At 49.4% G+C, this 24,535-nt stretch overlaps 2 protein-coding genes across 2 annotated transcripts in view; one reads left to right on the top strand and one right to left on the bottom strand.

Annotated features, from left to right (window-relative positions):
* Positions 1-21,764, bottom strand: part of ADCY9 (adenylate cyclase 9) — a 170,316-nt gene extending 148,552 nt beyond the window's left edge. Inside the window, exon 1 of the mRNA XM_058434123.1 lies at positions 21,714-21,764. The gene's annotated coding sequence lies outside the window, so the exon portion shown is untranslated. The remainder of the gene's footprint in view (positions 1-21,713) is intronic.
* LOC116462655 (acyl-CoA-binding protein-like) lies at positions 14,953-15,150 on the top strand. The gene is given in 1 exon segment (XM_032754115.1): positions 14,953-15,150. A coding segment is annotated over 1 exon segment (198 nt).
* Positions 21,765-24,535: the final 2,771 nt, after the last annotated feature.

Here is a 24,535-nt window from a genome sequence, read left to right as displayed (position 1 = left end):
GCGGGGCGGGGCGGGGCGGGGCGGGGGCGCGCGCTCGGCTCCGCCCTCCGCCCTGGGCGGCGCCGCTCCTAGGCCGCGCGCTGCGGACTCTGTCGGCGCTCCGGGCGCTGCGGGCCGGGCCTCCCTCGGCGCCCCAGAGACCGCGGGCCGCCCGGGGTCCCGACCCTGCGGAGAGACCTCAAGGCGCCTGCCGCGGAAGGAGCCGCTGGGCGCAACGTTTGGGAAATCAAAATGTTGCCTTCACGCTCGGCGCGCCTTTGGGATAAATCGAAGTTTGCAACCGTTGGATTTCCCTCCCGGGAGGCTCCCCTTGCTCCGTCAGCAATGAATGCGGGCCCCGGGGCACTCGGCCTGCCCTGGACCTGCTCACGGGCGACCTTCGCGGGCCAAGCCTCCAAAGCTGGGCCCACCGACGACCACTTCCCCCGCCCCAGGGGGAGTTTCCCTTGCTGTCCTTGAGCCCTTCTCCCCCTTCTCATGAACTCCTGCTTTTCCTTTTACACGAATGAGACTTTCAAAGGAGTCCGCGTCCCATAACGGCAGTTCTGCATTGGCCTCCATAAACATTGCCACGTGTAAATAAAATCCTGTTCTCCCTAGCATGCAGATCCCGACCCCTTCTCCCCACACTCCACAGTGCCTCCTGCCAGTCACAGAGCTGTCTTCCATCCCCTCCCTCGCCTCCCAGGCCCAGCGCCGGGGCCCACACCAGGTCTCACTGTTGAACTAGAAAATAAAAGTAAAATGTGATCTGTCCATGCAATGGAATATTATTCGGCTACAAAAAGGAATGGAGCACCGATGCATGCTGCAGTGTGGAGGAACCCGGGAAACGTTATGCTAGTGAAAGAAGCCAAACACAAAAGGCCACATAGCATATGATTCCATCCAGATGAAATGTCTCGAATTGGCAAATCCGTAGAGGCAACACAGACTGGAAGTTGCCAGGTGGTAGGGGAGGAAGATAAGGAGCTTGGGGTTTCCTTTTAGGATGATGAAAAAGTCTAGAAATGATCCAACAGGATGAATCTACATACTGCCCTTGAATCATACACTTTAAAGTGGTTTAGGCCGGGCGCGGTGTCTCAGGCCTGTAATCCCAGCACTTTGGGAGGCTGAGGTGGGCGGATCACCCGAGGTTGGAAGTTCAAGACCAGCCTGACCAACACGGAGAAACCCCATCTCTATTAAAAATACAAAAATTAGCCTGACGTGGTGGCACATGCCTGTAATCCCAGCTACTCGAGAGGCTAAGGCAGGAGAATTGCTTGAACCCGGGAGGCGGAAGTTGTGGTGAGCTGAGATCACAGCATTGCACTCCAGCCTGGGCAACAAGAGTGAAACTCCATCTCAAAAAATAATAATAAAATAAAATAAAATAAAGTGGTTTAAATGGTAAATGTTATGTTGAGTGTATTTTACCACAATAAAGGAGGAAAAAACTAAAAGTAATATATTGCGGTGGTATTCCTGCAGAAGTGTGTAATCCCAGTCCAATCGCAAGAAAACACCAGACAAACTCAGATTGAGGCCTGTTCTACAAAGCGATTAACCAGTACCCATCAAAAGTGTCCTTGGACACTTTTGGGTCATGAAGGCAAAGACTGAGAAACTGTCACAATCTAGGAATCGTCCCTAAGGGAATAGATACAACAACTAAATGGAACATGGGGTCCTGCTTGGGAACATGGAACAGGAAAGGACAGTAGGAGGAGAGCGGGCGAAATTCACATAAGATCTGCAATTTCCTGGTTCTGATCCTCCTACTATGGTTAGGTAAGACGTTAACATTAGGGGAAGCTGGGCCCCGAGCAGTGGCTCACACCTGTAATCCCAGCACTTTGGGAGGCTGAGGCAGACAGACCACCTGAGGTTAGGAGTTCAAGACCAGCCTGGCCAGCATGGTGAAACCCCGTCTCTACTAAAAATACATAAATTAGTTGGGCGTGGTGGTGTGCACCTGTAGTCCCAGCTACTCAGGAGGCTGAGGCACGAGAATCACTTGAATCCAGGAGACAGAGTTTGCAGGGAGCCGACATCGTGCCTCTGCACTCCAGCTCTGGGCAACAGAGCAAGACTCCATCTCGGGGCAAAAAAAAATTAGGGGAAGCTGGATGTAGGATATAGGGAAACTCGCTAGTATTTCTGCAACTCTTCAAGTCTAAAACTATTTCAAAATAAGTTTATTGAAAAATTTTAAAAATAGACCTTTAATGAGCATCAGTTGTATGCCAGGCACTCTCACACATGAGGTTCAGAAACGCATGGTGCGTCACATGCATTTGCTTAGTAAATGGGATAATAATAGTGAACCAACATTGACCGAACATGTCATAAATGCCAGAAACTACTGGACATTTTCACCTGTGACACATTTGGTCATTGCCGCAACCCTCTGAGGTAGATACTATTGTCCCTTGTTTAGAGATGTGAAACCCAGGATTGAAGAGAAACGCACCCTAGCTCTCCCACTAAGGGTGATGAGTTCAGATGGAAAACCAGATCTCAGAATTCTGAGGCCATGACGCCCTGCGTGACCGTGGCACTACCCTCTGCAAGCCTCACGGTGGCCCAGCACAGACTGTACCTGTCTCATCCAACAGCCCAGCTGGACGGGAAGCCCTCAAAGCCAGGACTCACAGCTTCCGTCTCCCCTCCCTGGCTGCAACACTGTGCTCCCCGCTTCCTGGCTTCCTGAAACGATCTGAAAGTTCGCCTGGCTGCACTTCTCTCCTCCTCCCCAAATCATTTGTGGTAACTTAGGTGTTTGTAAGTTAGTCATGTCGGATTTTTAGACACAAGTAATGATCATACTCACCTCCCTACTTCTCTGGCAGCAATTCGGCCACATTCCCTGCTGTTGAAACCTATAAGCTGACAAGCCTCCCCAGTCTCCAGGTCAGGGTGTGAATCATGCCATCAACCCCGGGGCACTGGGGATGTGATGCCTGGCACTGTGTGTCAGGCCCAGGAGGTACAAGGATATGCCATCCGTATCTTTTTCTTTTCTTTTTTTTTTTTTTTTTTTTTTGAGACGGAGTCTCACTTTGTCACCCAGGCTAGAGTGCAATGGTGCGATCTCGGCCCACTGCAACCTTTGCCTCCCGGGGTTCAAGTGATTCTCCTACCTCAGCCTCCAGTGTAGCTGGGCACCCACCACCATGCCCAGCTGATTTTTGTATTTTTAGTAGAGACAGGGTTTCACCATATTGGCCAGGCTGGTCTCGAACTCCTGACCTCATGATTCACACGCCTCGGCCTCCCAAAAGTGCTGGGATTACAGGCGTGAGCCACCTCACCCAGCCACCATCCGTATCTTTAAGGGGCTTAGGAACGATGTCCAGGGGAAGGGGTTGAGTTAAGAAGATGGGATCAATTAGGCTTTCTGAAGGATTGGATGTGAAGGAGAGTTCTATAAAGGAGGTTAACCATCTTCTCATAATGCCAAGACCCAAAGGGAAGTCACTGGAGGGTTCTGGGTTCTTCTTCTTGACCACCCACAAGCATAAAGGTACCTGATTCACAGAAGATACGGGGCAGATGCAACAGCTTTCTTCAAACACCCAATCCACGGTGCTGCCAAATCCACAGACAGTTTCTGTTTTCCATCTGTGCTGTGTACAGAACTCCCACCTGGACACAGTGGGAATCAGAATGTGTCCATGCAAACTCTGCAAAAGCTCGCAGAATGCCTTACCTGCCTCAGTGTCTCCTCCTCACCCTCCCTCGCATGCAAATTCACATGATGGGTGAGGACCTTGGCTCCAGGATATCAGAGGTCAGACTGGGTGGCAACCATGATAGGCTTTGAGATAAGTTGCATAATGATTGAGTTGTAGCCATTTTCATCACACAGGCCCCTGAGGACTTGGCAGTGCCTACGTGATTTTCATTTGTCAGGTGGACAACAATCTTGGAGAACCATCTGCTGGAAGAGGGGATTCCCTGCTATTGCCTGACCATGCGTCCAAAACTGCAGTTACAAGCTTTGAGTCTTTTTCTCTTTCAGCTGATGAGGGTGAGTTTGTAGGAATGTACCCACTTTTTTTTTTTGTTTTGAGATGGAGTCTCACTCTGTCGCCCAGGCTAGAGTGTAGCAACATGATCTCAGCTCATTGCAACCTCCATTTCCCAGTTTCAAGCAATTGTCCTGCCTCAGCCTCCCAAGTAGCTGAGACTACGACCATATGCCACCACACCCAGCTAATTTTTGTATTTTTAGTAGAGGCAGGGTTTCACCATGTTGGCCAAGCTGGTCTTGAACTCCTGACCTCAAGTGATCCTCCTGCCTCGGCCTCCCAAAGTGCTGGGATTACAGATGTGAGCCACACACTTGGCTTTTACCCACATTTTTTCCCTACCATTGACTGCCTTGATCCTGGTGGCTGTTCACAAGTCTCCAGCAGCTACCTTCACATTGACAAGAGGAACAGGCGTCTCAGCAAAGCAAAAGATCTTTTGGAGAAGATCACCAAAATACCTGCAGGTGCCTCCATAACCAGGTGTATTCCATCTAGCCACATCCATAGATTCTAAATCCAGCCGTGCCCAGTTCAGAGGCCAATACATATTCATTGAATGACTGCATATGGGAGTTATATTAATATATTTTTATTTTTTAAAAAATGGGTTCAACCAGGAGGCGGAGCTTGCAGTGAGCCGAGATCACGCCACTGCACTCCAGCCTGGGTGACAGAGTGAGACTCCATCTCAAAAAAAAAAAAAAAAGTTTCAAGCAATTCTCCTGCCTTAGTCTCCAAGTAGCTGGGAATACAGGCATGCGCCACCACCCCCAGCTAATTTTTGTATTTTTAGTAGAGACAGGGTTTCACCATGTTAGCCAGGCTGGTCTCAAACTCCTGACTTCAAGTGATCCACCTGCCTCCACCTCCCAAAGTGCTGGGATTACAAGTGTGAGCACCCACCTGGCAATCACATTTTAAGGTAAGGAGGTGCCGATTGGTGGCCCCAACAAGATGAGCTTAGCTGAAAGAGCAGATGGGAGATTCGAAGTAAAGCATGGGGTCTGTCACTCAGCTTTGTCACCTGGTATAGCTCCTGCTGGAGCGTCCATCCCATCCTGTGTGGAATAATGGTGAGGAGCCCAGGATTGGGTGTAGGAAAAACTATGCAAGAGCTGTGAAGTGGTTTGAACGGTGCCCCCTCAAAATTCATGTCCACCAGGATACTCAGAATGTGACCTTATTGGGAAATGGGCTTTTGCACACATAATTAGTTAAGATACAGTTGTACTGGACTACGATGGCCCTAAATCCAATGACTGGCGTCATTTTAAGAAGAGGAACCGGGCACGGTGGCTCATGCCTATAACCCCAAGGCTTTGGGAGGCCAAGACAGGAGGATCACTTGAGCCCAAGAGTTTGAGACCAACCCAGACAACAGAGTGAGCCCTGCGCTTTTTTTTTATTATTATTTGAGATGGGGCCTTGCTCTGTTGCCCAGGCTGGAGTGCAGTGGCGTGATCTTGGCTCACTGCAACGTCCTCCTCCCAGGCTCAAGTGATCCCTCCACCTCAGCCTCCTGAGCAGCTGGGACCACAGGCATGCACCACCATGCCTGGCTAAGTTTTGTATTTTTAGAGAGATGGCGTTTTGCCATGTCACCTAGGCTGGTCTCAAACTCCTGGATTAAAGCAATCCACCTGCCTTGGCCTCCCAGAGTGCTGGAATTACAGGTATGAGCCACCGCACCCAGCCCAAAAATGTTTTTTTTAAATTAGCTAGGTGTGGTGGCACGCACCTGTGGTCCTAGCTACTGAGAAGGTTCAGGTGGGAAGATCACTTAACCCCAGGAGTTCAAGGCTGCAGTGAGTTGTGATTCCGCCACTGTATTCCAGCCTGGGCACCCTGTCTCAAAATAAAAAATTAAAGTTAAGGCCAGCGCGGTGGCTCACGCCTGTAATCGGGCACTTTAGGAGGCCAAGGCGGCTGGATCACGAGGTCAGGAGTTTGAGACCATCCTGGGTAACACGGTGAAACCCCATCTCTACTAAAAATACAAAAAAAATTCGCAGGGCATGGTGGCGGGCGCCTGTACTCCAAGCTACTCGAGAGTCTGAGGCCGGAGAATAGTGTGAATCCGGGAGGTGGTGCTTGCAGTGAGCTGAGATCCCGCCACTGCACTCCAGCCTGGGGAACAGAGTGAGACTCCGTCTCAAAAAAAAAAAAAAGAAAAATTAAAGTTAAAAAAAGAAAAAGAGGAGGAAAAACACAGAGACATGCAGGGGAAGAGAAGACAGATAAGACAAAAGACATATAAAGACAGAGGCAGAGATAAGAGTGATGCAGCCACCAGCCAAGGAACCCCAAGCCATCCTGGGAGCCTCTAGAGGCCAAGAGAGGCAAGGCAGGATCCTGCCCCAGAACCTTCAGAAGAAGCGTGGCTCTGCGGACACTTTGATTTCACACTTCTGGCCTCTAGAACCGTGAGAAAGAGAAATAAGATAGATGGGGCCAGGCACAGTGGCTCACGCCTGTAATCCCAGCACTTTGGGAGGCCGAGGCGGGTGGATCACCTGAAGTCAAGAGTCTGAGAGCAGCCTGGCCAATATAGAGAAACCCCACCTCTACTAAAAATACAAAAATTAGCCAGGCGTGGTGGTCGGCACCTGTAATCTCAGCTACTTGGGAGGGTGAGGCAGGAGAATCACTTGAGCCTGGGAGGTGGAGATTGCAGTGAACTGAGATTGTACCACTGCACTCCAGCCTGGGCAACAGAGCAAGACTCCAGTTCAAAAAAAAAAAAAAAAGAGTAATGGAATTTTCTTGTCTCTGCAAGAAAATGAGAATAGCCAAGAAAGCCAGCCTCCAAATAATAAAGAGTTTCAGAAAGAAGAGAGAACACGGAAGGGAGAAACTACTGAAGAACCATTCAAGAAACGTTTTCCTAAATGAAGGGTGCGATTGAAAAGGGCCAGCAAGAGGCCAACACAATGACTGGAAAGAGACCCACACCAAGACACAGCACGGTGCAACTTCAGAACTACAGAGAGCTACAGGGAGAAGCTCCAGAGAGAAAAAGCAGGTTTCAAACAGGGTGGAGAATGACGATGACACCTGCATGCAACCATCTGGGGATGGGGAAGGGGTGCAGACAGGCATGTAAACCTCCCAGGGTGATTCTTGTAATCACATGTTTTTTAGAATAATCAGGCCAGGTCATTTTGTTGGGGATCCCACCCCTGTGTCACCATCTGCTGTTATTTTTCCTTGGATTAATTAGTCAGGTTTTCCAGAGAAGACCCTTCCCACCTGCTGCCACTCAGCTGAGAGGGGCAGAAGGCTGGAAGTCTCAGCCTTCACTTTCAAAACCTACGCTTAGCAAACCATCAGCAGGGATAGTTTCAATACTATTTGCATGCTGCCAACCTTTACCCGGGAGTCCTGTGGCAGTCACTTGCAGATGGGGCTGATCTACCATGATGAACCTGAACTTCCTTGGAAGCACGCATCTGCAGCCAGCGTGGGAGAAACTCGCAGGCTTGTTAGGAAGATGCGTGTTTATTTTAGCCATAGGGTAGTACCAAAATATCATTAACATTACTCAAAAATAAGTTTGCCAGCTGTGTGCGGTGGCGCATGCCTGTAATCCCAGCACTTTGGGAGGCCGAGGAGGGCAGATCGCTTGAGGTCAGGGGTTCAAGACCAACCTGGCCAACGTGATGAAACCCCTATCTCTCCTAAAAATAACTAAAAATACAAAAATTAGGGGGGGCGTGGTGCCACACACCTGTAATCCCAGCTACTGGGGAGGCTGAGGCAGGAGAATTACTTGAACCCAGCAGGCAAAGGCTGCAGTGAGCCAAGATCACGCCTCTGCACTCCAGCCTGGGTGACAAAGGGAGACCCCATCTCAAAAAAACACAAAATAAGTTTGTGAGCCAGACAAATATGATCGCAATGCCAATAGATAATAATTTTTTTTCAAACTGAAAAACTCCAGGAGAAGCCAGGCATGGTGTCTCATGCCAGTAATCCCAACACTTTGGGAGGCCGAGGCAGGAGGATTGCTTGATCCCAGGAATTCCAGACCAGCCTGGGCAACATGATGAGATTCTGTCTCTAGAAAAAAGTTAAAAATCACCGGGTCATGGTGGCACATGCCTGCAGTCTCAGCTGCTCAGGAGGCTGAGGTGGGAGGATCGCCTGAGGCCGGGAGGTAGAGGCTACAGTGAGCTGTGATTGCATCACTGCACTCCAGCCTGGGTGACAGAGTGAGACCTTGTCTCAAAGAATACAAATAAAATCAATAAATAATAAAAGTCTTATTGCTCTCAGTAGCCATAAGCTTATGGTTTTCTAGGAATCATGTTTTCATTTGGAACAGCACCCATGTGCTCTCAGATGCAGCCATGAGCAGCTATCCAGGAGGAGGAGACAGTGGATCCGCATTCTGTATTCTCTCTGGGTCCCTCCCCATCTTGGGGTGGTTAGGCATGGGTCTTCTTTGGCAATTTATAGTGTTGCTGAGAGACACACACACTGCTGGAATAAATCACTGGGCGTCTGTGCTGTGAATTCAGCCCTGAGGAGTGTGTGGTTAATGGACCTTATTTCAACACTCTGAGTCGGTCTGAGAGAAGTGTGCTCTCTTCCCAGCACGTAGCGGGTTCCAGGTAGGAGGTGAGCAGGGGCAGGAGGTGGAAGCTGGATGGCTTCCCAGCTTCTCCAGGGCCAGGTCTTCATTAGTGTGGCTTCATTATCGCATGTACAGTGCTTTCCCAGAATATCTGACACATCCATGCTCAAATGTAAGTACAGAACCGAATCCATAAGGCAGATAGGAGTTACTACCAACTTTCTGCAAGGGCACCATTTGACCCCTTTGCCCTTCGTAACCTAGGGCACGCATCATCCCATTTGGAGGGAACCTTAAGGCCATCACAGCTGGAAATGAAACCGAGAGTATCTCAAAGTAGCCTCAAGTCCAAGCCTCGTTCTAAATCTCCAAAGGCCTAGGGGATTTGGGGCCTTGATGGGAAAAATCAATCCCCCTGCATCACACCACCACGCCCAGGCACTGAACGCTTCACTGTAGCTTGCTCTGGCTCAGTTCATGGGAGCCATGGAAGGAGAGGTGTGGGTCTCTGGGTTCACACTGTGTTGAGACAATCTACTCTTACTCCAAAGAGCTATTCAGGCCAAAAAGAGTTGACTAGGGCTTGCAAGGTCTATAAGCTTTTTCTAGTCAACCTAATGCTTTTTTTCCGAGATGGAGTCCTACTCTGTCACCCACGCTGGAGTGCAATGGCGTGATCTTGGCTCACTGCAACCTCTGCCTCCCAGGTTCAAGTGATTCTCCTACCTCAGCCTCCCGAGTAGCTGGGATTACAGGTGTGTGCCACCACGTCCAGCTAATTTTTGTATTTTTAGTAGAGATGGGGTTTCACCATGTTGGCCAGGCTGGTCTCAAACTCCTGACCTCAAGTGATCTGCCCGACTCAGCCCCCCAGAGTGCTGGGATTACAGGCATGAGCCACAACACTCGGCCAACCTAATGCTTTTTGGGCCTTAATTCCCTGATAAAAACCAGAACTCTATTTCAGTCTATGTCTAAAATACTTTAGAGACTATCAAACTTTAGAGACTATAAAAATAGCTTTGTATTGATATTGAAAAAAGAAAGTCTTGAGTTCTAGGAATGACAGCTGAGTACCACTGAGTTTTTCCTAGACCCCATTCTCCACCCCAGCCCTTCAAGTAAATTAACCCAATTTAATGAAACAAATCCTGATTGTACTTACTAAGTCAAAGCAATGTGGTAAATTGCTGAATACTAAAGATAAATGTAAAACTAACCTGCTTTCCTATGTATAATATTGTTCAGCCTTAAAAAGGAATGGAATTCTGACACGCTATAACATGGATGAACCTGGAGAACATTACGCTGAGTGAAAGAAGCCAGACCCAAAAAGACAGATACTATATGATTCCTCTCATATGAGGCACTTAGAGTAGTCAAATTCACAGAGACAGAAAAGAAACTGCTGGTTGCCAGAGGCCACGGTGGACTAATGGGGAGTTATTTAACCGATAAAGAGTTTCAGGTTTGTAAGATGAAAACACTTCTAGAGACAGATGGTGGTAACCACTACACAACAACGTGAATATACTTAATGCCACTGAACTGTACACTTAAAAATGGTTATAGAGCGGGCAGGGCGCGGTGGCTCACGCCTGTCATCCCAGCACTTTGGGAGGCCGAGGAGGGCGGATCACGAGGTCAGGAGATCAAGACCATCTGGGCTAACAAAGTGAAACCCTGTCTCTACTAAAAATACAAAAACATTAGCCTGGCGTGGTGGTGGGTGCCTGTAGTCCCAGCTACTCGGGAGGCTGAGGCAGGAGAATGGCGTGAACCCGGGAGGCAGAGCTTGCAGTGAGCCGAGATCGTGCCATTGCACTCCAGCCTGGGCAACAGAGCGAGACTGTGTCTCAAAAAAAAAAAAATGGTTCTAGACCAGGTGCAGTGGCTCACACCTATAATCTCAACACTTTGGGAAGCCAAAGTGGGGAGTATCGCTTGAGGCCAAGAGTTCAAGACCAGCCTGGGCAACATGGCGAGACCCCTGTCTCAAAAAAATAATAATAATTTTTTTTTTGTAGAGATGGGGTCTCACTGTGTTGCCCAGGCTAGATTGCAGTGGCACAATCTCGGCTCAATGGAACCTCCACCTCCCAGGTTCAAAAGATTTCCAGATAATTTTTGTATTTTTAGGTAGAGATGGGGTTTCACCATGTTGGCCAGGCTGGTCTTGAACTCTTGACCTCAAGCGATCCGCCCACCTCGGCCTCCTGAAGTGCTAGGATTACAGGTGTGAGCCACCACGCGTGGCTAAACACTTTTTTTTAAAATTAGCCGGGTGTGGTGGCATGCACCTGTGGTCCTGGCGCCTCAGGAGTCTGAGGCAGGAGGATCACTTGAGCCTGGGAGTTTGAGGCTGCAGTCAGCTGTCATCACATCTCTGCACCCCAGCTTGGGTGACAGAGTGAGACCCTGTCTCAGAAAAAATGTTTTAATGGTTATGGTGATGTTAAGGGCAGAATTGTGTCCTTCCAAAATCCAGATGATGAAGTCCCCAACCCCGGTACCTCAGAATATGACTGCATTTGCAGATAGGGTCTTTGAAGAGGTGATTCAGTTAAAATGAGGTCATTAGGATGGGCCCTAATTCAATATGACTGGTATTCTTTCTTTCTTTTTTTTTTGAGATGGAATCTCACTCTGTCGCCCAGCCTCCGCCTCGCAGGTTCAAGCGATTCTCCTGCCTCAGCCTCCTGAGGAGCTGCGATTACAGGCGCATGCCACCACGCCTGGCTAATTTTTGTGTTTTTAGTAGAAATGGGGCTTCACCACGTTGGCCAGGCTGGTCTTAAACACCTGACCTCAGTTGGTCCGCCTGCCTCAGCCTCCCAAAGTGCTAGGATTACAGGCATGAGCCACCACGCCCTGCCTATAATTGGTATTCTTTTTTTTTTTTTTTTTTTTTTGAGACGGAGTCTTGCTCTGCCACCCAGGCTGGAGTGCAGTGGTGTGATCTCAGCTCACTGCAACCTCTGCCTTCCAGTTCAAGCGATTCTCCTGCCTCAGCCTCCCGAGCAGCTGCGACTGCAGGCACGTACCACCACGCCTAGCTAATTTTGTATTTTTAGTAGAAACGGGGTTTCACCATGTTGGCCAGGCTGGTCTCCAACTCCTGACTTTGGGTGATCCACCCAACTCAGCCTCCCAAAGTGCTGGGATTACAGGCATGAGCCACCGTGCCCAGTCTGTGACTGGTATCCTTTTTTTTGAGACAAAGTCTTGCTCTGTCGCCCAGGCTGGAGTGCAGTGGCACTATCTCAACTCACTGCAACCTCTGCCGCCCAGATTCATGTGATTCTCCTACCTCAGCCTCCCAAGTAGCTGAGATTATAGGTGCGTGCCACCACGCCTGGCTAATTTTTGTGTTTTTAGTAGAGACGGGGTTTCAGCATCTTGGCCAGGCTGGCCTTGAACTCCTGACCTCGTGATCCACCCATATGACTGGTATTCTTATAAGAGGAGGAAATTAGGGACCAGGCACAGCGGCTTACGCCTGTAATCCCAGCACTTTGGGAGGCAGAGGCAGGCAGATCACAAGGTCAGGAGTTGAAGACCAGCCTGGCCAACATGGTGAAACCCCTTCTCTACTAAAAATACAAAAATTAGCCAGGCGTGGTGGCGAGTGCCAGTAGCTGTGGTCTCAGCTACTGGGGAGGCTGAGGCAGGAAAATCACTTGCACCCGGGAGGTGGAGGTTGCAGTGAGCCGAGATCAAGCCATTGCCCCCCAGCCTGGCAGTAGAGTGAGGCTCCGTCTCAACGAAAAAAAAAAAAAAAGAGGAGGAAATTAGGACATACAGAGGCACAGAAGGAAGATGATGAGGAGACACGGAAAAGACAGCCATCTATGAGCCAAGGAGAGAGGCCTCAGAAGAAACCAACCCCGTCCACACTGTGCTGTTAGCCTTCTAGGCCTCAGAACTGTGAGAAAATACATTTCTGTTGTTTAAGCCACCTCATCAGCAATACTTAGATATGGCAGCCCTAACAAGCTTATCCAGGTGGTAAACTTTCTGGTATGTGTATTTTACCACAATTAATAATAATAATAATAAAAGGCTGGGCATGGTGGCCCATGCCTATGATCCCAGTGCTTTGGGACGTGAGGCAGGAGGATTGCTTGAAGCCAGTTGAAGACCAGCCTGGGCAACAACACAAGACTCCATCTCTACAAAAAAAATTTCTTTTTTCTTTTTGAGATAAGGTCTCACTCTGTCTCCCAGGCTGGAGTGCAGTGGCACCATCTTGGCTCACTACAGCCTCCGCTTCCCAAGTAGCTGAGATTACAGGTTTGTGCCACCATGCCAGGCTAAATTTTTTTTTTTTTTTGAGATGGAATCTCACTCTTGTCACCCACGCTGGAGTGCAGTGGTGCAATATCTGCTCACTGCAACCTCTGCCTCCTGGGTTCAAGCCATCCTTCCAACCTCAGCTTCCCAAGTAGCTAGGATTACAGGCGTGTGCTACCACGCCTGGCTAAATTTTTTATATTTTTAGTAGAGACGGGATTTCACCATGTTGACCAGGCTAGTCTCGAGCTCCTGATCTCAAGTGGTCTACCCGCCTCAGCCTCTCAAAGTGCTGGGATTACAGGCGTGAGCCACTGTGCCCAGACTAAAAAACTAAAAAAAAAAACTTAGGTAGGTGCCATGGTCTCTGCCTGTAGTCCCACCTACTCAGGAGGCTGAGGCAGGAGGATTGCTTAAGCCCAGGAATTGGAGGCTACTGCGAGCTATGACTGCAACACTGCACTCCAGCCTGGGCAACAGAGCAAGGCTCTGTCTCTAAATAATAATAATGAAAATAAAATCATAAGCCTAAGAACAAGCAAGTGGAAAAGAACCACCACCTGCCTTCCTAGAGCGCACAGACTTCCCACAGCTCAGAACAAAGCAGGCCATGGTGAGTGTCATTAGAAAGGGACCTGGGGGCCGCACGCCGTGGCTCACGCTTGTAATCCCAGCACTTTGGGAGGCCGAGGCAGGCGGATCACGAGGTCAGAAGATGGAGACCACGGTGAAACCCCGACTCTACTAAAAATACAAAAAATTAGCCGGGTGTGGTGGCGGGCGCCTGTAGTCCCAGCTACTCGGAGAGGCTGAGGCAGGAGAATGGCGTGAACCCGGGAGGCGGAGCTTGCAGTGAGCCAAGATTGCGCCACTGCACTCCAGCCTGGGCGACAGAGCAAGACTCCGTCTCAAAAAAAAAAAAAAAAAGAAAGAAAGAAAGGGACCTGGGAGGGTGCAGAAAGACAGCAGGTTCATGTGGACCTAGCAGATTTGGAAAAGCATCTTTGATACAGGAAGGGTGAGCACGGTGTCTTGAGGGAGGTGGTAGGACCCTACCAGGCAGCCACGGGGCTAAGAGGAAAGAGTTCCAGAAAGAAACGCACTGTGGGCCAAGGAGCAGGGCGCATTGTGAGAAACAGCACGTGCTGTGGCCCGGGCAGATAAGTGGCCAAGCCAGGAGGTGCAGGGCTAGATAAGCAGGCAAAGGGGTCAGTAGGTAGGGCCAGGCTCAAAGGTCAGGATGAAAGTCATTCCAAATTCGGCCCCTGCAAGGAAAGCTTTTTATTTATTTATTTTTTTTTTTTTTTTTTTTTACTTTTTTTGAGACAGAATCTCACTCTGTTGCCCAGGCTGAGTACAGTGGCACGATCGCAGCTCACTGCAACCTCAACTTCCCCAGGCTCAAGTAATCCTCCCACTTTAGCTTCCTGAGTAGCTGGGATTGCAGGTGCACACCACCATGCCCAGCATCCCTTTTTTTTTTTTGGAAGAGGCACGGTCTCACTATGTTGCCCAGGCTGGCCTCCAACTCCTGGGACACAAGTGGTCCTCCCACCTCGGCCTGCCAAAGTGCTGGGATTACAAGCATGAGCCACTGCCCCTGGCCTGAGAAACACTATTTTTAAATTTCTACTTCCCGAGCAGGGTTGGAGAGTGTGGGGCTGCGCCTCCCCTAAAGGCGCTTGCCAGTGCAGTCCTAGTAATCGCTTCCTGCTCCTCGCCTCCTCCGCTGGCTCCCTGGAGTCCTTGCAAGCCAGTCTCAGGCTGAGTTTCAGAAAGCTGTGGAGGGCTGGGTGTGGTGGCTCACACCTGTAATCCCAGCATTTTGGGAGGCCAAGGCAGGCAGATTACCTAAGGTCAGGAGTTCCAGACCAGCCTGTCCAACATGGCAAAACCTGTCGCTACTAAAAATACAAAAATTAGCCGGGCATAGGTGGCATGCACCTGTAATCACAGCTACTCGGGAGGCTGAGGCAGGAGAATCACTTGAGCTGGGAAGAAAAAAAAAAAAAAGATGCGCGGGATATTAAGCACTTCAAGACCAAGCCAGCCGATGATGAGATGCTGTTCCTCTACAGCCACTACAAACGAGTGACTATAGGCAACATAAATACAGAACGGCCCGGGATGGTGGACTTCAAGGGCAAGGCCAAGTGAGATCCCTGGAATTAGCCGAAAGGGGCTGCCAAGGAAGATCCCATGAAAGCTGAAGCTTACGTCAACAAAGTAGAAGAGTTAAAGAAAAAATTCAGAATATGAGAGACTGGAATTGGTTGCCAGCCATGCCTTTGTCCTAAACTGAGACAATGCCTTGTTTTTTCTAACACTGTGGATGGTGGGAACTAGTGGAAAGAATCAGTTAACCCATCCTCAATGCTACTCGGGATAAAGTTCTAACAGATTAGGGGCTAAAACGATTACTGACCTTCCCTGAGTAGTTTTTATCTGAGATCAATTAAAAGTGTATTTGTGGCCGACTGTGGTGCCTCACGCCTGTAATCCCAGCACTTTGGGAGGCCAAGGCGGGTGGATCACCCAAGGTCAGGAGTTTGAGACCAGCCTGGCCAACATGGTAAAACCCCGTCTCTACTAAAAATACAAAAATTAGCCAGGCATGGTGATGTGTGCCTGTAATCCCAGCTACTAGGGAGGCTGAGGCAGGAGAATCACTTGAACCTGGGAGGCGGAGGTTGTAGTGAGCCAACATTGCACCACTGGATTCCAGCCTGGGGGACAGAGAGGGACTCCATCTCAAAAAAAAAAAAAAAAAAAAAAAGGGTATTTGTTCCTTTAAATTAAAAATATTTTTTCTACTTCCACTGCACAGTCATTTTGCTGGCTCTCCCCATCACACCCCTCACCCTGCACAATTACCCCTCTTGCATGTACCTCTCTAGCCATTGAATCTTCAGGGATGGGAGTATGAGGTTCTTGAGATGGGATTCATCGCGGGAATGACTCCAAGAAAAGCTGCCAAGTGAGGCTTTCATTCACTTCCCCAAGAGGAAAGAGCTGATCTCTCGCCTGAGTTCCCCTCACAGTCAAGACCTGCGTCTGTTATTTACCACCATGCAATTTAAAATTAGGTGTGTGTCACCTGAGGCTCTAACAGCTGGAAGGCGGTGATCCAGTTACATTTATGCCACCTGAGGGAATAATCCCGGGTAAGTAGTCCCAGCGAGGCTCAGAGGTTCAGGCTTGTCCCACACAGGGTCCAGGAAGGGCCGGCACTGGGACAGCCTGGCTCCTGGGCCCTAGGGCTTCAATGCAGACTGTCTGCATTTCATTGTCCCTCACCACACCTGCTACTAGAAGCCCATCGGTGGCCACACGAAGCAAGAAGTGCTGCAAAATCGTGCGATGCTGAAAAGGGAATGCTTGTTTGCAGTTTCATTCCTCCTGGTTGAAAGCCAACTTTCTTTAATAAGCACAGTTCAAATCCTGGTAAAATCCAAAGCCTGAAACCACCTTTTCCCACCTCTTGAGTTGCACAAACATGCATTCACAGATACCAGGGTGCAACATGCTGGGACATTGTATTACGTGTAAATCATCATACAAACACCCTGGGCTTTTGAAATACAGCTTGCAAGAGGGTTGCACCCAAACTCTTGGGCTAGGCACAGTGGCTCATGCCTATAATCCCAGCACTTTGAGAGGCTGAGGCAAGGAGTTCACTTGACATCAGGAGTTCAAGACCAGCCTGGCCAACATGGTGAAACCCCGTCTCTACTAAAAATACAAAAATTAGCTGGGCATGGTGGCAGGCGCCTGTAATCCCAGCTACTTGGGAGGCTGAGGCAGGAGAATCGCTTGAACCCAGGAAGCAGAGGTTGCAGTGAGTCGAGATCGTGCCACTGCACTCCAGTCTGGGCAACACAGTGAGACTCGGTCTCAAAAAAAAAAAAAAAAAGGCCCAGACACGGTGGCTCACGCCTGTAATCCCAGCACTTTGGGAGGCCAAGGTGGATGGGTCACCTGAGGTCAGGAGTTCAAAATCAGCCTGGCCAACATGGCAAAACCCCTTCTCTACTGAAAATATAAAAAATTAGCTGGGTATGGTGGCACGCACCTGTAATCCCAGCTACTTGGGAGGCTGAGGCAGGAGAATTGCTTGAACTCAGGAGGCGGAGGTTGCAGTGAGCCAAGGTTACGTCATTGCACTCCAGCCTGGGCGAAAAAGAGGGTTGTACCCAAAGTCCTGTGAGTCTCACAGTAGTCCTGCAAGTAAGAGGACAGGACAAACCGGCCCCCTCGGACAGAGAGATGCGGGCTCCGACACTCAGAGCCAGTGTAAATGCCTCCTGGAAAGTCACAGCCATCCTATGATAGAGGAATCTGGGGCTCGAACCCCAGGTTTCTATCCCAGTGTTCCTCTCTGCTTGACCCTTAGAATAATAACCACCATTTATGGTCACTTACTCTGTGACAGTCATTTTCCACTTATTATTTCCTTCGATCCACACCACCCTTTGAGGAAACCAAATTTAGCCAATACATACTAGAGGAAGCATTGAACTCAGGTGTGTCCTGAATTAGACGGCCACCTTCTAATTCAGCTGCATTCAATTACTTCTCTTCCTTCCAGTTCAGTTCCACTCTTTTTTTTTTTTTTTTTTTAGACAGTCTGGCTCTGTCACCTAGGCTGGAGTGCAGTGGCACAATCTCGGCTCCCTGTAACCTCTGCCTCCCAGGCTCAAGCAATCCCTCACCTCAGCCTCCCAAGTAGCTGGGACCACAGGCATGCACCTGGCTAATTTTTTGTATTTTTGGTAGAGACGGAGTTTTGCCATGTTGGCCACTCTTAAAAGGACACCTGTCATTGGATTTAGGGCCCACCCAGGTAATCACATCTCAAGATCCTTAAGTTAATTATATCCACAAAGACCTCATTTCCAAATAAGGTCATATTCACAGGGACTAGGTTTGGGAAATTGCACGTCTTGTTGGGGGGATACTGTCCAACCTAATTGAAGGACGACGCAGATTCGGGCCTACAGTATCCCCAGTCCTCAGTAGTAGCTGCCTCTGCCACAACCCTAGGAAGGCTCAGGCCTGGGGCAGGCAGGCAGTGGGAAGCAGAATCAGCCCTGGGCGGGTCTGGGCAACCCATCCATCCAAGAATCAGAGACAAGGGCCAGCATGCTGGTTCCCTGGGCAGCAAGTGAGTAGAACGCAGGGCCAGGCAGGGCCGAAATCGTGGTTCATGAGGCTCAGGGAGGTCGAGGAAGGCAAGCAAAGCCCAGAGAGCTAGGGCAGCACTGCTAGGACAGTGCCAACATCACATTCTTGGGATCCTTAAGTCTCCTGAGAAGGTGGAAATTGCATTAACTGCCTCTGCGGAGGCCAGGCCATGGCGCCCTGCTGGAGGCTAACCTTGCATGACCCCTCACACCAGAGCTGGGCTTCCTCCTGGTTTGGTATCCGCTGGAGCCGTAAGGGCCCGGGGGTCACAGTGCCTCTTGCAGGAGGTATGACCTCACCAGTGCCCAGCCAGGGACAGTGGCCATTCAGGAGTGCCCTGGTTTCCAGAGTGATAGAGGTCAGAAGTGCCTGGCCACATGCAATCCTGGGCTTCATTTATATGCAACAAACCCATTATCTGCTCCCAACAAATAGGGAAGGAGGCGAAGACGTAGGCGGATGAAGGGAAAGTGCCTCCAAGACCTGCAAGTTAGGATAGAGCTGGGAGCCAGGGATTAGGGAAGTGGAAGGAGTTCCTGCGGGTTCTGGAAGAGGACTGTGTGCAGCTAAAGCAGCGGGCTTTGCAGTGGGACTGCCTGGCTTCAGACCTTGGCTCTTCAGCTTGCTGTGCAACCTTGGGATAGTTACTCAACCTCTCTCAACCTCAGTTCTCTTCCCTGTCAATCGAAGACCAAAATAAAACCTACATCATAGGGCTATTATGAGGATTAAATCAAACAAGCCAAAAAAAGCACTTCACACAATACCTGGTATGTAGTAAATACTCAACTAATGCCGGCTATTACCAACCAGCCACACTGGAGGGAAGCCTTGAAGGAGGGTGTGGTTTTATGTGTCAGCTTGGCCAGGCTATGGTATTTGGCTGTTTGGTCAAACGCCAGTCCAGATTCTGCTGTGAAGGTATTGTTTTAGGTGTGATTAATTAATATTTAAATCAGCACACTCTGAGTAAAGGAAATCACCCTTCACCGTGTGGGGGGGCTTTATCCAATCAGTTGAAGGCCTTAACAGAAAAGACTGAGGTTCCCAGAGAAATAAGAGATTCTGCCTCCAGGCTCAAGGCTGCAGCATTGGCTGGGTGTGGTGGCTCATGCCTGTAATCTCAGCACTTTGGGAGGCTGAGGTGGGCGGATCACCTGAGGTCAGGAGTTCAAGACCAGCCTAGTCAACATGTTGAAACTCTGTCTCTACTAAAAATAGAAACATTAGCCGGGCGTGGTGGCACACTCCTGTAGTCCCAGCTACTTGGGAGGCTGAGGCAGAAGAACTGCTTGAACCTGGGAGGCAAAGGTTGCAGGGAGCCGAGATCACGCCACTGGACTCCAGCCTGAGTCACAGAGTGAGACTCCATCTCAAAAAAAAAAAAAAAAAAAACACCGAGACTGCAGCATCAACTCTTCCCTGAGTCTCCAGCCTGCTGAGCTGCTCTACAGATTTCAGACTTACCAGCCCCCAAATCCCATGAAACTGTTTATTTATTTAGAGACAGGGTCTCACTCTGTCACCTAGGCCAGAGTGCAGTGGTATGATCATAGCTCACTGCAGCCTTGACCTCCCAGGCTCAAGCAATCCTCCTGCCTCAGCCTGCAGAGTAGTTGGGACTACAGGTGCGTGCCACCATCCTCAGATAATTTTTAAATTTTTTGTAGAGATGGGATCCCATTACGTTGTCCAGGCTGGTCTCAAACTTCTGAGTTCAAGAGATTCTCCCATCTCAGCATGCCAAGGTGCTGGGATTATAGGCATGAGCACTGCACCCAACTGACAATTCCTTTAGGTAGATAGGTAGCTAGAGGATAGGGATGGATGGACGGATGGATGGATGGATGGATGGATGGATGGATGGATGGATGGATGGTGGTTGGGTGGATGGATGGGTGGGTGGATGGATGGATGGATGGGTGGATGGATGGATGGATGGATGGGTGGGTGGATGGATGGATGGATGGATGGATGGATTGATGGATGGTTGGTTGGATGGGTGGGTGGATGGATGGATGGATGGGTGGGTGGATGGATAGACAGATATAGATCTAGCTATCTATCCTTCTATCTGTCCACATATCCTATCAGTTCTGTTTCTCCACAGAACTCTAATATAGTCAGATTAGTGGCCAGAAGACAGAAGGACAAATGTCCCGGGCAAAGCCCAAGAGTGTGGGCTGTGCTATGGAGGATCAAACAGGCCAGTGAAGCCACCGGGCACAAGGTTCAAGAGAAGACGTCAGGAAATGAAGCAGAACTGCAGGTTGCGGTCATGGTGCAAGGTGGCTCAGCAGCCAGCTGGAAGCCTTTGGAAGATGGAGAGGCAGAGAGTGAGCGTAGGGCTGTCCTTGAGGAAGAGGCATGCACAAAGCCAGCCATGCACAGTCCCCAGCCATATCTGCTGCCAAAGCGAAACTAGGACGGCTGTAGAAATTTGCTTCAGATGAAGAAACCTGTCCCTTGACGGGGACAAATGATGTCACGCACAAGTGCAGAAGCAGACCACATTCCTGCCACACCATGGCTCAAAGTCACCAGGCAGAAACACCTGAGAAGGGGGGAAGGCCTGAAGGAGGAGCCAGGTCTGCCTGGGTTCTCCTTTGGAATCTGGGTGTGGCCGCCCTCCATGGGGATCTGGAATGTGCCGTGCTGCAAAGTGAATTCCTGGTGCATTTTTGAGGCTCAGGTGATCCCGGAAGTTGTGGCTGTCATGAGAGAGCAGCACCCTGCAGACAAAAGGTTCTGGAAGGCGGGCAGTACAAGCTGGCTTCATCCAGGAGCCTTGCTCACAGCCTGGTGCTCAATGGATATCATCCCCACAGGAAGTTCTAGGAGCTGCCCTTGGTTAGTGAGCCTGGCTCGAACACGGCAGCTAAATGGCGTCACTTGCCAGGTCACATGGGCAAATGGCCAGCGCCTCGTTCCTGGAGACAAGGGGGAGTCATTCAGTTCTTTTGTTATTGTTGCTAGAGATGGAGTTTCACTCTTGCTGCCCAGGCTGGAGTGCAGTGGTGCAATCTCAGCTCACTGTAACCTCTGCCTCCCGGGTTCAAGTGATTATACTGCCTCAGCCCCCTGAGTAGCTGGGATTATAGGCACTCGCCACCACGCCTGGCTAATTTTTGTATTTTTAGTAGAGACGGGGTTTAATCATGTCGGCCAGGCTGGTCTCGAACTCCTGACCTCATGATCCTCCTGCCTCAGCCTCCTAAAATGCTGGGATTACAGGCGTGGGCCACCGCACCTGGCCTAATTTTTGTATTTTCAGTAGAGATGGGGTTTCACCATGTTGTCCTGGCTGGTCTCGAACTCCTGACCTCAGGTGATCTACCCACCTCAGCCTCCCAAAGTGCCGGGATTACAGGCTTGAGCCACTGCACCTGGCCTGGAGCCTTTCAGCTCTAGGGGCTTCTTTCTTCCTTATTAACCGCCTTTGTGCAGGGAGCAGAAGTTCTGCCTGCCCTTTCTAATGGCTGGTGGCAATAATATCTTCCTATTTAAGACTGAATAATATTCCATTGCATGGATAGAGCGCATTTTGTTTATTCACTCATTTGTTGATGGAAATTTGGTTTGTTTCTACCTTTTGGCTACCGTAAATATTACTGCTATGAACATGCATGTATAGATACCTGTTTTATGTCTCTGCTCTTTTTTGGCTTGGTGAGGGGTCTCACGCCGATAATCCCAGCACTTTGGTAGGCTGAGGTGGAAGGATCTCTTGAACCTGGGAGTTTGAGATCAGCCTGGGCAACACAGAAAGACCTCATCAAAGAGAGAGAGAAGAAAGAAAAGAAAGAAAAAGAGAAAGAAAGAAGGAAGAAAGAAGGAGAGAAGAAAGAAAAGAAAGAAAAAGAGAAAGAAAACAAAAAGAAAGAAAACAAAAGAAGGAAAGAGAGAAAGAGAGAAAGAAAGAAAGAAAGAAAGAAAAGGAAAGGGCACTTCAAGATGATGCAGGTTGGAACAAAAAGAAACAGATTATTATTAAACTTGTTATTAAACAGCACCTAGTTTGACAACACATGGAGTTTGCAAAATATACGGACTCTCTTGGTTGACAAACAGAAAGGGGATTCTTCCCCAGTTGCTTCCACTATGCACAGGACAGCAAGGCTCTGACTGCCTAAACGCCCTCCTCGCAGGTCACATCCAGCAGTGCCCTGCCTGCCACACCACATCATTCATTTCTGTCATTTCTCCCACAGGCGGCCCCTTCCTTTGTGTCAAAAGCTGATGGGCACCCAGCAGGCAGCCGGTTTCCTTGTCGGCAGCAAATGCTGTCCACATTTCAGACCACTAGTGAAAGTGGAAAAGAAATGATTACCATATGAAGTTTCCTTGATGAAAGCGGATTTAAATTCAGCCTTCATCCCCACATTTTCAACACTACTTTGACAGTGGTTTATTTTATCTATTTCATTTTATTTTTTATTTTTTTGAGATGGAGTTTCACTCTTGTTGCCCAGGCTGGAGTGCAATGGCGCGATCTCGGCTCACTGCTACCTCTATCTCCTGGTTTCAAGTGATTCTCCTGCCTCAGCCTCCCAAGTAGCTGAGATTACAGGCACCCACCACCACATTCGGCTAATTTTGTATTTTTAGTAGAGATGGGGTTTCACCATGTTGGCCAGGCTGGTCTCGAACTCCTGACCTCAGGTGATCCGCCCGCCTTCGCCTCCCAAAGTTGACAGTAGTTTATTTTATTTTATTTTATTTTATTTTATTTTTTGAGACAGAGTCTCGCTGTCACCCAGGCTGGAGTGCACTGGCGCGATCTCGGCTCACTGCAGGCTCCGCCCCCCCGGGGTTCACGCCATTCTCCTGCCTCAGCCTCCTGAGTAGCTGGGACTACAGGCGCCCGCCGCCTCGCCCGGCTAATTTTTTGTATTTTTAGTAGAGACGGGGTTTCACTGTGTTAGCCAGGATGGTCTCAATCTCCTGACCTCCTGATCTGCCCGCCTCGGCATCCCAAAGTGCTGGGATTACAGGCGTGAGCCACCACGCCCGGCCGACAGTAGTTTAATACATAACTTTGAGTCATGGAATAACTGCAGAATATGCAACACATTTTTAAATTGTTTATCTGACTGTGGTGTCAAAATCCCAGTGATTAATTCATTAGGTTTGCTTGACTCCCAGAATTAATACATATTAATAAATATTTTATTGAGTACCACTATGGTCTGAATGTTTCTGTCTCCAACAAAATCTATAACCTCAGAGGTGATAGTGTTAGGAGGTGGGAGTTTTGGGAGGTGATCAGGTCATGAGGTTGACGCCCTTATGAATGGGATTAGTGCCCTTATAAGAGGCTCCAGAGATGCCAAGCCCTGCCCACCATCTGAGATCTCAGCAAGAAGGCACCTCTATGAACCAGGAAGCAGCCCTCACCAGACACTGAATCTGCCAGCACTTAATCTTGGACTTCCCAGCCTCCAGAACTTTGAGAAAAAAAAATGTAAGAGATAGCTTCAGGCTTTGTCCCCCAGGCTGGAATGCAGTGGTGCAATCATTGTGGCTCACTGCCGCCTCAAGCTCCTGGACTCAACGGATCCTCCCACCTCAGCCTCCCCAGTAGCAGGGACCACAGAAATGCACTGCTGCACCAGCTAATGTTTTTTATTCTTTATTTTTGTAGAGATGGGGTCTTGCCATCTTGCCCAGGCCTACAGGCGTGCACCACCATGCCTGGCTTCCAACCACAATTAATTCTATCAAGACAAGCAGAAAACTCACTTGGACATGGGTGCTGTTTTTTTCGTTTATTTTGCCATATGACTAGACTGGGTTGTCAAGAAACATCCATTCCTCTGTGCTACCTGTGTTCAAGGAGAGGAAGATAACAACTGAGATAAAGTCTGACTTGTCGATCTAGAAAATTCCCCTTCTGGCAGCAAATGCTAGTCTGGAAGCAAGGCTGGAAAACACACACAAAAGCCGTGAGATCAGTTGGTACAAAAAGGCAATGCAGACCACGTCTGTATGCAACGCTGAGTCCAAGACCAAGTGTTGGCTCTTCACCATGTGGTCCCAGATACACCTGCCATCCCCGCCAGGGCAATGACAGAAATACTACAAAAGGCTGCACCAGGCCAGGCATGGTGGCTCACGCCTGTAATCCCAGCACTTTGGGAGGCTGAGGGAGGTGGATTGCTTGAGGCCAGGAGTTCAAAACCAGCCTGGGAAACATGACGAAACCCCATCTCTCCAAAAAATACAAAAATTAGCTGAGCGTGATGGCGTGTGCCTGTAGTCCCAGGTGCTAGGGAGGCTCAGGTGGGAGGATCACCAGAGCCTGGGGAGTTAGAGGCTGCAGTGAGCCATGATTGCACCACTGCACTCCAGCCTGAGCAAAAGACTGAGACCCTGTCTCAAAAAAAAAAAAAAAAAAGGTAGGCTTGTGCAAAACTGAAGCACATGAAGTCCATCTGTCCCTTTTGCTTCTGTGTCTCTG

This window comes from Hylobates moloch, unplaced genomic scaffold, assembly GCF_009828535.3.
Source record: "Hylobates moloch isolate HMO894 unplaced genomic scaffold, HMol_V3 SCAFFOLD_23, whole genome shotgun sequence".
Taxonomy (NCBI): Eukaryota; Metazoa; Chordata; class Mammalia; order Primates; family Hylobatidae; genus Hylobates; species Hylobates moloch.
Note: the sequence above shows the minus strand (reverse complement) of the source record. Positions and strands in the feature narration are given on the sequence as shown.